The 14821-nt window shown below is 38.7% G+C and overlaps 1 protein-coding gene across 1 annotated transcript in view; it reads left to right on the top strand.

Moving 5' to 3' along the window:
* BCAS3 (BCAS3, microtubule associated cell migration factor) overlaps positions 1–14821 on the top strand; it is a 611572-nt gene that overhangs the window by 218334 nt on the left and 378417 nt on the right. The window contains exon 12 of the mRNA XM_023516602.1: positions 11488–11627. Within this exon, the coding sequence (XP_023372370.1) occupies positions 11488–11627 (140 nt within the window). The remainder of the gene's footprint in view (positions 1–11487; positions 11628–14821) is intronic.

Here is a 14821-nt window from a genome sequence, read left to right as displayed (position 1 = left end):
GCCCAGGAGTTGGAGGTTGCTGTGAGCTGTAATGCCATGGCACTCTACCCAGGGGGACAGCTTGAGGCTCTGTCTCAAAAAAAAAAAAACAAACCTCTGGAAGATAAGGTTAAAAAAGAACGAAAAGGCATGCCATAGCCTGGGAGAAAATATTTGGTAGATAAAATGACAACACGATTTAAAATGAGGAAAAGGTTTGAAAAATCTTGCCACTAGGGAAAATATTCAAATAGCCAGTAAGCATATGAAAAACTGATTAGCGTCACTGACCACCTAGGAAAATGACAAATTTAAACTGTGAAAAATAACCTAGTGACATGATTAAAAAGATTGACAATATTAAGTGTTGGTGAGGTAATACAGCCTATGGGAATGTAAAGTGATACAGCCACTTTGGAACATAGTTTGGTGGGATCTTATAAAGTTAACCATTTCATTTACTATTAAATATCTTTGGATATTGCCTCAAGACAAATAAAAAGATGTGTTCACACAGAGACTAATACTTGAATATTCATAGTTGTTTTTTCTTTCATAGCTATTTGAGTCACAATAGCAAAAAACTAGAAACACTCAGAGAATGAGTACATAAATTTCGTATGTACTTAAAATGGAACAGTAGTCAGTAATATGAGTAAATGAATGAGTTATTGTTACTTGCAGTAAATAGGCTCAAAAAGTATTTTTTTTGATACTTTAAAAGTGATTCTATTTACATTAAATTCTATAGTAGGCAATATTAATCTGTAATGGCAGAAAGCTTATCAGTGCTTACTTGTGGCCAGGTGGATGGGTAGGGGATGGCTTCCAAATGGACATGAAGGAAATTTTTTATATGTTCTCTATCTTGTTTTTGATAGTAGTTAATGTGTATATTTGTCAGTTTCATTAAATTGTACACTTAAAATGAACACATTTATTGTAAATGTATGTAATTTATACATTAATAAAGGTTAATATTTTAAAATGTATTCTGGCATCTGACAAATAAACTCAGCCTCTTGAAAAAATAAGAATATACCACTTTCCTAAATATTTATTTGATAAATAAATCTGTAGAAAATAATGAACATTAGAATGCTTAATAAGAAAAACTCTTTGGATGTGGCTAAAGATATCTTTATAAGCCTGAAAATTGGCTCGGCACCTGTGGCTCAAGCGGCTAAGGCGCCAGCCACATACACCTAAGGTGGCGGGTTTGAGTCCCCAGCCCAGGCCCGCCAAACAACAATGATGGCTGCAGCCAAAAAATGGCCAGGCGTTGTGGTGGGCGCCTGTGGTCCCAGCTACTTGGGAGGCTGAGGCAGGAGACTCGCTTGAGCCCAGGAGTTGGAGGTTGCTGTGAACGTGATGCCATGGCACTCTACCCAGGGGGATAGCTTGAGGCTCCGTCTCAAAAAAAAAAAAGCCTGAAAATTTCAAGATTCAAAGAGAAAGAAAATATTTACATAATAATAAGACACTTCCAACATCTAATATAATGTTAATAATGCAATAATATATTATCGTAATAATATAATAAGTTAAAATATAAAATAGAGCAGAAAATCTGCTGTTGAATCTATACTTTCCCACATGGAACAAATAACAACATCACAGATTTTTTCTTTTTTATGTTGGTTGTGGCTATATGCATCCTTGGTCAGGTATCAAATGGATCATATCCTTTGTTTGGTAGTGTTTACAGTTCCTCTAATACAGTGTGGTTCTCAATCTGTGGGTCACGACCCACAGAAACTGAATTAAAGGACCATGGTATTGGGAAGGTTGAGAACCACTGCCTTAACAGTATTTTATGGGGTCTGACAGTTAAGTTTACGAGTTTGCCACCGTCCCCTTACATTGGCAGTGCTGTATAAATAGCCTTTGTAGATCTGTGTTTGTGATGTCATGTGACAGTCTCTTGCTGAGGGGTGTTCACTATTATTGTTGCATGTGTGCCATTGAGAGAATGTTGGAACTTGAATTAGAGCAATAAACAAACATTAAATTCCTTGTTAATGGCAAGAATGGAAATGAATTCAGGGACATGTTAGTCCAAGTTTATGAGGTTAATACCATGAAGAAAATAGCAGTGTACAAATGGATTTAAATGTTTTCCCCAGGGGAAAGAAAGTATCACTGATGAAGAGAGGTCAGGGTAGCCTGCAACAAGCAGAACTGGCGAAAACATTGAGATAGTTCCTCCAATTGTGCTTCAGAATTATTGGCTGACTGTGAGAAGCATAGCAGACCTAGTAAACATAAATAGAGAAATAGGAAAAATTAAACTGAAAATCTTAGCATGAGAAAGGTGTATGCAAAAATGATCCCAAAGGTGCCTATAGTCCCAGATACTCAGGAGGCTGAGGCAAGAGAATCGCTTGAGCTCAAGACTTTAACATTGCTTTGAGCTGTGACACCACAGCACTCTACCAAGAGTGACAAAATGAGACTCTGTCTCAAAAAAAAAAAAAAAAATCCCAAGGAGCTCACCCATGAACAAAAGCAAGGGAGAGTTGAAGTTTGCCAATACCTTTTAGAGAGGCAAGACAATTTTGGAGGCTGTATTATCACCTAAAACATGGATGTACCAAAACAGCTCGGAAACAAAGCATCAAAGTGCACAATGGAAGTTGGCCAATTCTTACCACCAAAAAATTCCCATCAGTCCCAATCAAGAGTCAGAATGACATTGATAACATTGTTGTTATCAGAGAGATTATTCTTGATGAATTTGTACCAATTGGACAGTTAACCCTGTTTACTATTTGAAAGTGCTGAAGACGTGCATGAAATAGATGAAAATGACCTCAACTTTTCATCAACAGTTCATGGCTCTTGCATTGCAACAATGCACCAGCTGACACAGCACTGTCTGTAAGGAAGTTTTTAGCTGGTAAGCAAATAATTGTATTGGAACATCTTGCCTATTCACCTGATCTGGCTCCGCAATGACTTTTTCTTTACCCAGTGATAAAAGACATATTGAAAGGAAGACATCTTGTTGATGATATTCAAGACATCACGGGTAATGCAATGGTAGCTCTGATGCCCATTCTAGAAAAAGAGTTCTAAAATTGCTTTGAAGGGTGGACTAGATGCTGGTGTCAGTGCACAGCTTCCCATTGGAAGTACTTTGAAGGTGACCATAGTGATATTCAGCCATGAGGTATGTAGCACTTTTTTTGAGTTCAAGAACTTAACTGTCAGACCTTGTAGGTAGTAAATTTGGTAAAAATTAACTATATTCTGGAATACTAAAGTGGAAGATACTTTTTTGAGTTTGATTATCATTATCTTTAGGTAGCTTAAGAAATGTGCTTCTGGGGCAGTGCCTGTGGCTCAAGGAGTAGGGCACCAGCCCCATATACCAGAGGTGGCAGGTTCAAAGCTGGCCCTGGCCAAAAAAAAAAAAAAAGAAATGTGCTTCTGTAAGCTTCTTACGAAGCTGATGCTGCCCATATGGGGACTCTGAGACCATTGTTTTGTAGTTTTAGTAGTCATTTTGAAAGTTTTATTAATCAGAATTTAATAGGCTATGATATTATTATGGTTTTATATCCTCTGAGGAAGTTAAAGCTTTCTGGATTCTGTTTTTTTGCCTTTATGTTTACAAAGTTGATTAACTCTTCTATATAATTAAATAATTTGTAAGCTTCTGTCTTCATAGGTATTGATTGTAGAGTATTATATTCACAAGAATTAATGCCAAAGTAGGAAATTCTTTTAGGGATGATACCATCTGAGTTATTGTAAAGATTTCTATTTCATCCAGCATATCAGTGCTTTCGTCTCTTTTAGAGTGTGACAAGCTGGTAATTTGTCTTCCACTTCACATGTGTGCACATGATAAAGAACCATACAATTAGATAGGTGTTATAAATAGGATATGACAAGGAAGACAGACCTACTCGTGTTTCCAACATTTTATAGCATGTGCCCAGTGGAGGTTTGCTACTCTTTAATTTTACTTTTTGGGCTAACCAGCTGACGCCCAGTTGAAAAGACTTATGTTCTTATGAGGCCACAAAAGCCTAATGTTCAGTCTCCAGCTACCTCGGATTTTGGAGAACATTGTGTACCATCAGCAGCTTCAGTCCCCACCCTCTAACACTAATGCTCATCTATCAAAGTTGAGGCTAAGAGTGAGGGAGAGGAAGCTTCCAGATAAACATACAGCAGTGCCTAAACAGCTAATCACTCTAGGCTTCCGCTTCCAGGACCTATAATTAGAAGTCCTTCTTTTTCCTTGTATTCCCAGATGACGCAAATGCTTTTTGTGGCTTGGCACCTCATTTGGGGCGTGGGTTTAGTTTATGGTCAGGCCAGAGTCTGGTTTAGTCTTCTGATGCTGCATAAATAGTTCTCAAGCCACAGTCTACTCTGTACAAGTTTTTCCTTTTATGTATATTTGCTTTTTAACTTATTTTCTAGAAAAAAACCCTTGTTATTTCCCCAACAGAATACGTGCAAAAGAGGAGATTGCAAATTAAAAGAAAGCACATGATTCTGTAGTCCTATGCCAGCTATTTCTTCCTTTCCTCTCCACTGTTAATATTTTATGATTTTAAAAGTTTGTGAAGAACGTATACTCATTGGGGCATTATAGAAGCCACATTTGCATGGAGGCGTGGAAAAAGAAATTGAGAGAGGATAAAGCAGATAATAGGTATAATTTTTCAGTAGCTTTTTCCTTCAAAATTTGAATTGATTTTACATAATAATGAAATGCCAGTTTGGTTAATGTCAGTTTGAAAAGCTAACAGCATAAAGTGTTCATCAATGATTATCATTCATATATAAAATAATAAGACTTTATTTTGCAAATGAGGATTTTTATTTGAATATTCATTCTATGTAAAACATTGATATGATACAAAGTGTAGTGAAGTTTATCTGTAGCGTGTGGTCAGATGTAGAAAACCATTTTCTTCTGTAGAATCACAAGAAAGTAGTAGAGTTGTGAGAATTCACACTTACTATAACTCTGCAAAAAAGTGGGTGGGAGGAGTGACAAAATAATTCCCACAAAAGGACACCAAAGATTTATTGTTTGAATGAAAATAATAAGTAAAGAATATGTATCAGTGACCTCGTGACCACAGCTAGGGGCATAATGAGAGATAAAGTGTATTTACTGTTTCAATTTTTTTTCCTTTTATTGTTTTAGTTTTTTTTTTTTTTTGGAGACAGAGTCTCACTATGTCGCCCTCAGTAGAATGCCACGGTGTCACAGCTCACAGCAACCTCAAACTCTTGGGCTTAAGCAATTCTCCTGCCTCAGCCTCCCAAACAGCTGGGACTACAAACACCTGTCGTCACAGCCTGTCTATTTTTTTGCTGCAGTTATCATCATTGTTTTAGCTGTCCCGGGCCGGGTTCAAACCCTCCAGCGTGGGTGTATGTGGCTGGTGCCCTACCCACTGAGCTGCGGGGTGCCGCCCTTACTGTTTTAGTTTTCAAAAATAAAATTTATAAAACTATTTGTAATAAATGGCACTGGAGACTGGGTGGATCAGAGGCCTGGTAGCTTCCATTCCGAGGTTACTGTAACTGATGCAATTTTAAGCTCTCAGGTCCAAGGTGCCGGGTCTGCAAGGAAATTGGCTTTGCTGAAGCCACCTCTTCATCGGCCCTGGCTGGGCTGCAGAGGAGTATTTAGAGAGAACACTGCTGTGCCATGCCTTGTGACCTGGAGCCGAGCGTCCCTCCACCCCCCAACAGGGGATTTGAGCAGAATGGGTACCATAGATGCCACCTGAGAAGCCTTGTCACACTGCCTTTGCGGGCCCTGGGCAGGGGGAGAGCTTTAGTCACCTGGTGACCCCACAGCCCACCCCCACAACCCTCATGTAGATGTTGGTCTGTGCAGCTTCCCCTCCATGGTTTCTGTCCCAGTCTTTGACCCTGCCCATACTTCTCCAGACTACAGGTCCAGCTCGAAGTCTCCTGCTTTCCTTAGACCTGCAGCTTCATTTCTGAGATTCTAGGGCTGTCTCCAGATCCAGAGGCTTTGTTCCTGAGGCTCCAGCACTCTGTGGGCCCTGGAGTTTCATCTTTGAGGTATTATTGCTGCTGCTGCAGACCTGCATCTCTATCCTCTGAGCTCCAGCTCAGTTGCTTGGACCCCAGCTCTCCCCACTGAGGCTCCACTGCTGTCCTGGGCCCAGTGGCTCTTCCTCCAAGGTTCTTCTGCTGTATCAGGCCTCCCCAGTTCTGGCCCTGAGGCTGCAGTGCTGCCACCAGCTCCCTGACCCAGCTTCAAAATCACCCACTGACTGCCTGGCAAAACTGTCTACCTCCTTGGTGCTGTAACACTCCACTAGAAACCTGCCAGTCTCGAGTCACCATTGCAGACCACGTTGTTTGTGGATGCCCACAACCACTTCCAGGATAAGCTGACTCAGCTGCCACTGTCACCTCTGTGGGAGACCAGGCAGTGCAATCCTCTGTTACACGAGCCTCCATGGAGGTCTCTCCTAGGCTCCAACCTGAGCTTCCAGCAGCAGCCTTGGGAATAACCCACCACTCTGCACAAAGATCTACCACTGGCCTAAACTGTGACAATCACCAGGGAATGGTATAAAGCAGAAAAACTGTATTATAAACCCCAAACCCCAAATATGATGATCTTCCATGAAAACACCATGTAGGGACCTTTTCTTCTTCTCACTGTGTAGGAGAGTTGCCAGCATGGGAAAACAGATGTGCTGAGCTGAGAGAAGAGGATTCAGACAAGAAGAAACCAACAAAAGAACTCTGGTAACATGAAAAAATAAGACAATTTGACACCCACTCCCAAGGGATCACAATGGATCTACAGCAGTGGACACCAATTAAAAGAGAATTGTCAAAGTGTCAGAAATGGATTTCAGAATATCAATGGAAAATAAGATGAATAGCATTGAAGACAAGGTCAAAAACCAACAAAAGCAAGCCCCTCCCCCAAATTTCAGGATATCAGTAAAAAAAAATTAAAAACTTGCTAATGAGCTAGACAACATAAGGAGGAATATAACAGAACTTTAGAAATGGAAGCGACCGGGCATGACGGCTCATGCCTATTATCCTAGAACTCTAGGAGGCTCAGGTAGTTGGGTTGCTTGAGCTCAGGAGTTTGAGACCAACCTGAGTAAGATCAAGACCCTATCTCCCCCAAAAGTAGAAAAAAAGCTAGCCAGGCATGGTATATACATCTGTAGTCCCAGTTACTCCAGAGGCTGAGGCAAGAGGATTGCTTAAGCCCAAGAGTGTGATTGCTGTCAGCTGAAATGCCGTCGCACTCTACCCAGGTGACAGAGTGAGACTCTGTCTCAAGAAAAAGAAAGAAAGAAATGGAAGAGAATTTCAAAATGCAGCATAAAGCTTCAACAATAAGCTTAACCAAGGAGAAGTAAGAATCTCAGAGCTTGAAGATAAGGCTCTCGAATCAGCCCTCATGAGTCAACAATGAAGAAAGTCAAAGATGCAGAAAGGAGAATAAAGAGGAATGAACAATCACTCAGAGAAATACAGGGCTATCTGAAGAGAACTAAGATATAAATTATGGCTGTCCCTGAGAAAGAAGAAAAAAATGCAAAAAGCACAGAAAATCTATTCAAGGGAATTATTGAGTAAAACTTCCTTGTTATCACCAGAGATTCAGATACCCAGATGCAAGATGGTTGTTGAACACCAGGAACACCATAGCATATCGGACATTGCCAAGACACATATAATCATCAACCTTGGTCAAAGTCAAAATGAAGGAGAAAATTTTGCAAGCTAGAAGATGAAAGGAACAACTAACCTACAAAGAAAACCCATCAGGCTAACAGCAGACTTCTCAGTATAGAATTTACGTAGAACAATCCAGAAGGAAGTGTGGTCCCATTTTTAGTTTTCTTTAACAGAACAACTGCCAGCTGAGAATTTCTTATCCTGCAAAACTAAGTTTCATAAATGATAGAGAAATAAAGACCTTTCAAGAAAAGCAAACACTAAGGAAATTTCTTACTACTAGACCTTTCTACAGGAAATGCTCAGAAGTGCATTATATATGGTTAACATAGCAGATACCAACTAGTATAAAAACACCCAAAAGTTGAAGCTTACAGCTTACAAGAAGGAAAACTAAACAATAAGGCATTATCCAACATGATGAACAGAATAGTATCCCACATATCAATACTGACACTCAGTGTGCCACACATAAAAGACATAGACTGGCCGAATGGATGTAAAACACAATCCAAGCAGCTGTCTCTAGGAAACTGGTAAGGAGACTCACCGTGAAAGGGATGGAAAAATGTATTGCACACAAATGGAAACCAAAAGACAGCAAGTATAGCCATTCTTATATCAGAGAAAATAGACAGGAGCACTTAAATTCATAAAGCAAATCCTGCTTCATCTAAGTAAAGAAATAAATAATAGCATCATAATTGCCAAGGAATTCAACACACCACTGATAGACCTAGGCAGATCATTGAAGCAGAAAATCAATAAAGAAACATTGAACTTAAATGAGGCACTGGGACAAATGGACCTTGCATGTATTATAGAACATTCTATCCCCAAACTGTAGAAAACACATTCTTCTCATTAGCACATGGAACATTTTGCAACATTTTACTGGTTTGAACATGGTAGCTCACACTTATAACTCTAGCACTTTGGGAGGCCAAGGATCTCCTGAGGCTGGGAGTTTGAGGCCAACCAGGGCAACGTAGCAAAACCCTGTCTCTACAAAGTTTCGAAAATTAGGTAGTTGCAGAGGTGTGGGCCTGTGGTCCCAGCTACTCAGGAAACTGAGGCATGAAGATCAATTGAGACCAGGAATTCAAGGTTTCAGTGAGCTATAATCACACCATTCCATTCCAGCCCGTGCAACAGAGTGTGATTCTGTGCCTAAACGTAATGAATGAATAAATAAACATAAAAAATTATGGCAGTTAAAAACCTTCAAAATAGACCCAAATAGGGCTGATCCCTGTAGTCCTAGCATTTTGGACGGCCAAGGCAGAGAGAGGATTGTTTGAGGCCAGAAGTTCAAGACAGACTGAGCAAGAATGAGACCCTGTTACTACTTAAAAAGTAGGAAAAAAAAAAACATTTATGGTTGTGTATATGTGTTGTTTCACTTGAGAGGTTGAGGCAGAAGAATCACTTAAACCATGAGTTTGAGGTTGTAATGAGCTGTGATAATGCCACTCTACTCTAGAAAGTGAAACATTGTCTCAAAAATAAAATAAAATAAAGTAAAAACAGTGATAACAAATATTTTTGCTGTTGAATTCTACCAAACATTTAAGGCAGGTAATTGAAAACAATTTCACATAGTTTATTCTAGGAAATAAAATAAAGAGCATTTCTTAGTTCACTCTTTGATGCCTGCATTTCTCTGATACCAAAACCAGACAAACATATTATTGGAAAACTAAAAACCAATATTTCTCAGGAACACAGACAAGAAAATTATCAAAATATTCACAAATTGAATGCAGCAGCATATCAGTGATTTTGACCAAATGGGACTTATCTCAGGAATGTGAGGCTTGTTCAGCATTTGATGATTATTGTTAAAATTCACAGCATTAATAGACTATAGAAGAAAACTACATAATTATTTCCACATATGCATAAGAGCACTTGAAAAATCCAGCAGACTTTCAGTACAAATGCCCTCAACATATTTTGTAAAAGGCTATTATAAAAAAGCTGCAGCTAATGTCATACTTACAGATTGAATGCATTAACCTTAAGAAATGGAAAAAGGCATGGATATTTCTTCTCACCATTTTTCTTTGCCCCAGAAAATGCATTAAATTGAGAAAAAGGAAGAAGCCAAACTGGATCTATTCCTGTACCAGTAGTACATGATTGTAATCAAAGAAAATTCAGGTATTCTGCCAAAAAACTCCTAGAGCTTGCAGAGGACATGCAAAGTCAAGGTTAGAAAAATGCATAGATTTTTATTCCTATTACTAACAAAGAAAGTTGATAATTGCAATTTTAAAAACATTGTCATTTCTAATCTAAGAAACCATATTGAAAATCTTTGTGCTGAACAATAAAAAAGAAGTTAAAATAAATCTAAGTTAAGAAATATGCTGCATTCCTGGATCAGGAGACTCAATAGTAAGAAGTCAGTTATCCCCATATTGATTTATACACTTAAAACAGTTCCCGGCTTGGCGCCTGTGGCTCAAGTGGCTAAGGCACCAGCCACATACACCTGAGGTGGTGGGTTCGAATCCAGCCCGGACCCGCCAAACAACAATAATGGCTGCAACCAAAAAATAGCCGGGCGTTGTGGCTGGCGCCTGTGGTCCCAGCTACTTGGGAGGTGGAGGCAGGAGTCTCGCTTGAGCCCAGGAGTCAGAGGTTGCTGTGAGCAGTGAAGCCACAGCACTCTACCCAGGGGGATAGCTTGTTTGTTCCTCCAAAAAAAAAAAAAAAAATGTTGAAACAGCCCAGAAAAGGAAGACTCACTTGAGCTGATTTCAAGATTTTCTATTTTCCATTCTTGATTAACATTAGTGAACATATAGACACAGAAATTGATGGAATAGAATAGAACATCCAAAATCAGGGCTACAGAAATATGGTGACTTGGTCTTTGGCAAGTTGGCAATGTTAACTCCATGAAGAAGGAACAGTCTCTTAAGGATATCTTGCTGAAGCAACTGGATATTTATACAAAAAAGTTAACTTTGTATACCTTTTGTATAGATCCTTGTAATATTTTATGTAAGGTAGGCATATTTTATACAAAAATAAATTTAAACTGGCTGACAGACCTAAGTGTAAAACCATATAACTATGAAACTTTTATAAGAAAACAGAAAAATCTTTGGGACCTTGGGTTAGGCTAAGAATTCTTAGATATGACTTCTCATCAAAATCAAGAACTTGCTTTGTGAAAGGTGTTATAGGCCATTTCAATAAATAGACTGCAAAGAGAGAAATAAGTTTTAAACTGATGAATTAGACGATGGATTTAGTAGTGTGATCAATAGAGAAACAGGAACTTTGAATTCAAGTTTGAAGAATTTGCAGATATAGGGAGTATTGTTTTATAGTTTTACAAAGGTGCACCATTTTTACACTTTATTTTCAAAAATGATTGTCAAGTCTGTAAATTCAGGCATAGAAAACATATTTCTGGCTAGTCATATGGGAATGTAATAATATTGATACCTGTATTAAACCTTACTGGTATAGACAGGGTATCCCAAAAGTTGCTCCTGATGTTGCCGTGCATGGGGAAAATGGGACATTTAGCTACAATGTCCCCCCCCCCCATGGCAACTTCACAGGTAACTTTTGGGACACCCTATAGATGTGATATTAAATTTGTTATTTTCAGGAAAAAGATTTTTTTGTTGTTGATGTTTGGAAAGCTTCTTGTATCCCTGATAATTATTTTTTTTTTGGTAATATCTTGAGGTAATATGTTGAGTAGCTTTTGAAAATATTTCATCTACATTACACGATTTTTATTTTTACCCTCTGTTTTTTGTCTTCCAGGAATGCTTCTGGTCACAACGGATACTCTTGGCCATGATTTTCATGTCTTCCAAATTCTGACTCATCCTTGGTCCTCGTCGCAAAGTGCTGTCCACCATCTGTACACTCTTCACAGGGGAGAAACTGAAGCCAAAGTAAGCCGTACATTTTTTTCAGAAGGCAATTTCTTTGTGTAATATGACATCTACTTGAGGTGGTCATTTCTTTTGCAGGGGATCCTTAATATCAGTGAGAAAATATTGCTATGATAAGAATGGGTTAGATAATTAAGAAAACAAGTCCCACTTTAACCCAATAAATACATAAACATTAGATGAACATTTTAATCATTAAAAAATTCAGTGAATTTTGATAAAACAGTTCTGTTTATTCTGCTCCTCCAAACCTACTTCCATGTCTTTCTCCAGAGAAGAGACTCCTGTCATGCATTTTGATATCTGTCCCTCCATCCTTTTACTGGGCATTTTGATTATAAACTCACATTCACATATACATAAAAATAATTTAATTTCATGATTGATATGGGTATTTAGATTCACATTGGCTAGTGAGGACTAATTATGCATATATCTCCCCAGCACTGTTTTTAGTGACTTCACATAGGTTGTGTGAAATCACCCATGGTGGAGGGATTTGATCATGAAAATTAGCAAACACTATAAATCAGGGCTTTTCTTTTTCATCAGAGAGTAAGTTTTGTACGTTTGTTTGTTTTTGTTTTTATTTTTTGAGACAGAGTCTCATTCTGTCGTCCTTGGTAGAATGCTGTGGTGTCACAGCTCACAGCAACCTCTAGCTCTTGGGATAGGGCGATTCTCTTGCCTCAGCCTCCTGAGTTGCTGGGACTACAGGCATCTGCCACAACGCCCGGCTATTTTTGTTGCAGTTGCCACTGCTGTTTTAGCTGGCCGGGTTCAAACCCGTCACCCTCAGTATATGGGGCTGGCACCCTACCCATTAAGCCACAGGCACTGCCCCAGAGAGTAAGTTTTTAAATCCAGTAGAACCTCTGAAAGTTGACCACCCAAGGGACTGTAACAAACTGGTCAACATATGGAGGTGGTCAACACAAGGAATTGGGCCTACTGTCCTGATACATACATGTCCAGTCTATGAAAATTAGATCAACTTAAGGAGGTGGGCGGTGAAGGAAGGCGTCCACAATGGAGGCTCTACTGTGTTTACCAGCACATGACTGTGTGCACATGCAGGGGCAGACAGGTGTTCATGCATGTTCATATGTGGAATTCACTGAGTGCTTGTATCAGGCACCATGCTAAATGCTTCACACATATTTAAGATTCTTAAAATCACATAAAAGGTTCTTAATAGCCTAAAATACCAATTACTTTTTGTTTCTCAGAGCTGGTAGTTATGCACTGCCCAGTATATCACCATGTTCATTCTAAGAGTTATCTATTGGCCCTACTGTATTTTATTAATCAGTCTGCCCTTTTCCTATAGTCTAAAGCTATTTCAATTAAATTTCCAATAAAATAATTTACTATAATGGATTGAAACATAATGAAATCCATGAATTTATAAGAATACATTCAAAAAGCATGGGGGGGGGTCTCTCTCACCTTTTCTCTTTCATGAGAGGGACCCACTTCCAACTCTCTTTGGAAGTGCTCTAAAATTTCTCTTTGTTCCTCTTAAATAAAAAAAATATGTTTTTTTAACCCTGAAAAAAAAAAAAGCTTTGAGCATTGCTATAGGTTGCTTGTTTTCTAACTCATTACTCTGTTAATTGATAAACAGAGGGCAGGTATCCAGCATTTATCCTGCCTTTCTGTTTGTTTTGTTTTGTTTTTATTTTTGTTTTTGTTTTTGGAGATAAAGTCTTACTTTGTCGTTCTCAGTAGAGTACTCTGGTATCATAGCTCACAGCAGCCTCAAACTTCTAGGTTCCAGCAATCTTGTGTCAGCCTCCCAAGTAGCTGAGACAATAGGTGCCTGCCACAATACCTGGCTATTTTTAGAGACAAGAGTCTTGCTCCTATTCAGGCTGGTCTCAAACTCCTGAGCTCAAGCAATCCTCCTGCCTCAGCCTCCCAGGGTGCTAGGATTACAGGAGTAAGCCACCGGGGTCAGCCTGACACTGCCTTTTTTTTTTATCAATTTAATAAGGCAGTCAAATGGTTGACGAAGGAAAGTTTTCCATCAATGAATTCCAACATAAAAGATTTACAGAAAGATTTATTTTAAAAGTGTATTGTAAAATTAATTTTTATAGGCCCATAATAATTATACATATTCATGAAGTTCATGTGATATTTTGATAGAAGTGCAATGGTAAAATCAGGGTAATTGGGATATCTACCACCTCAAATATTTGTCATTTTGTTATATGTGGAACATTCCAAATCCACTCCTCTAATTATTTTGACGTATACAATAAATTATTATTAACTGTAGTTGCCCTGTGGTGCTATCAAACACGAGATCTTATTCCTCCTGACTACATCTTTGGAACCACTAACCAATCCCTCTTTATTTGCCTCTCCCCGCTACTCTTCCACACCTTCAAAGTCAGGAGGAGACTTGTGGGAATCACTGTATGAAATAGTGCACCTGCGCCGTAATCATCTGTGCTTGGTTTTACTGATGAATTGCTCTGTTCTTTTTGTTTTTGTTTTTTAGCTGATGAATCTTAATGTTACTAAAGTGGAATAATCAGATAGTATGTACTTTATAATGCAATAGGTTATACATAATATTGTTCATGAAATATTCTTGCCCGGCTCTCTTGAATTAAACTTGAATTTAACTTAGCTTATATATATAATTAGCACTTCAGGCAAATACAGAAAGAGAGACAAATTAAACAACATCCTTCAAATACAACCAGGAAGCTCCAAAATGTAGAGTTTAAGACCAGACTGAGCAAAGCAAGAAGTTTAAGACCAGACTAAGCAAAGCAAGACCCCATCTCTACAAAAAAATAAATAAAGAAGCAAAAGGAAAAAAAAACAAAAAACAATGAGGCATTGTCCTGTTGCATGCCTATAGTGCCAACTACTTGTAGGGGCTGAGGCCGGAGGATCACTTGAACCAGGAGTTTGAGGTTGCTGTGAGCTATGACACCACTGCACTCTACCCAGGGTGACAGAGTGAGACTGTCTCAAAAAGAAGATAAATAAATAAATAAATTTTATAGGCCGTTTATTGTTTAGAATGTGCCTGAGTTTTTCGCCTGATGTTTCTTCATGATTCGATGTAGTCGTTTTGGGCAGGAAGGTCACAGGGGTGATGTTGGTCCTCTGCATCCTCTCAGGTGGAATATAGTTTGGATATTCACCATTTCTTTCTTTTTTTTTTTTTTTTT

This window comes from Otolemur garnettii, unplaced genomic scaffold (genome assembly GCF_000181295.1).
Source record: "Otolemur garnettii isolate 467f Iridium unplaced genomic scaffold, OtoGar3 scaffold00094, whole genome shotgun sequence".
Taxonomy (NCBI): Eukaryota; Metazoa; Chordata; class Mammalia; order Primates; family Galagidae; genus Otolemur; species Otolemur garnettii.
This window is presented reverse-complemented; position numbering and strand designations above follow the sequence as displayed.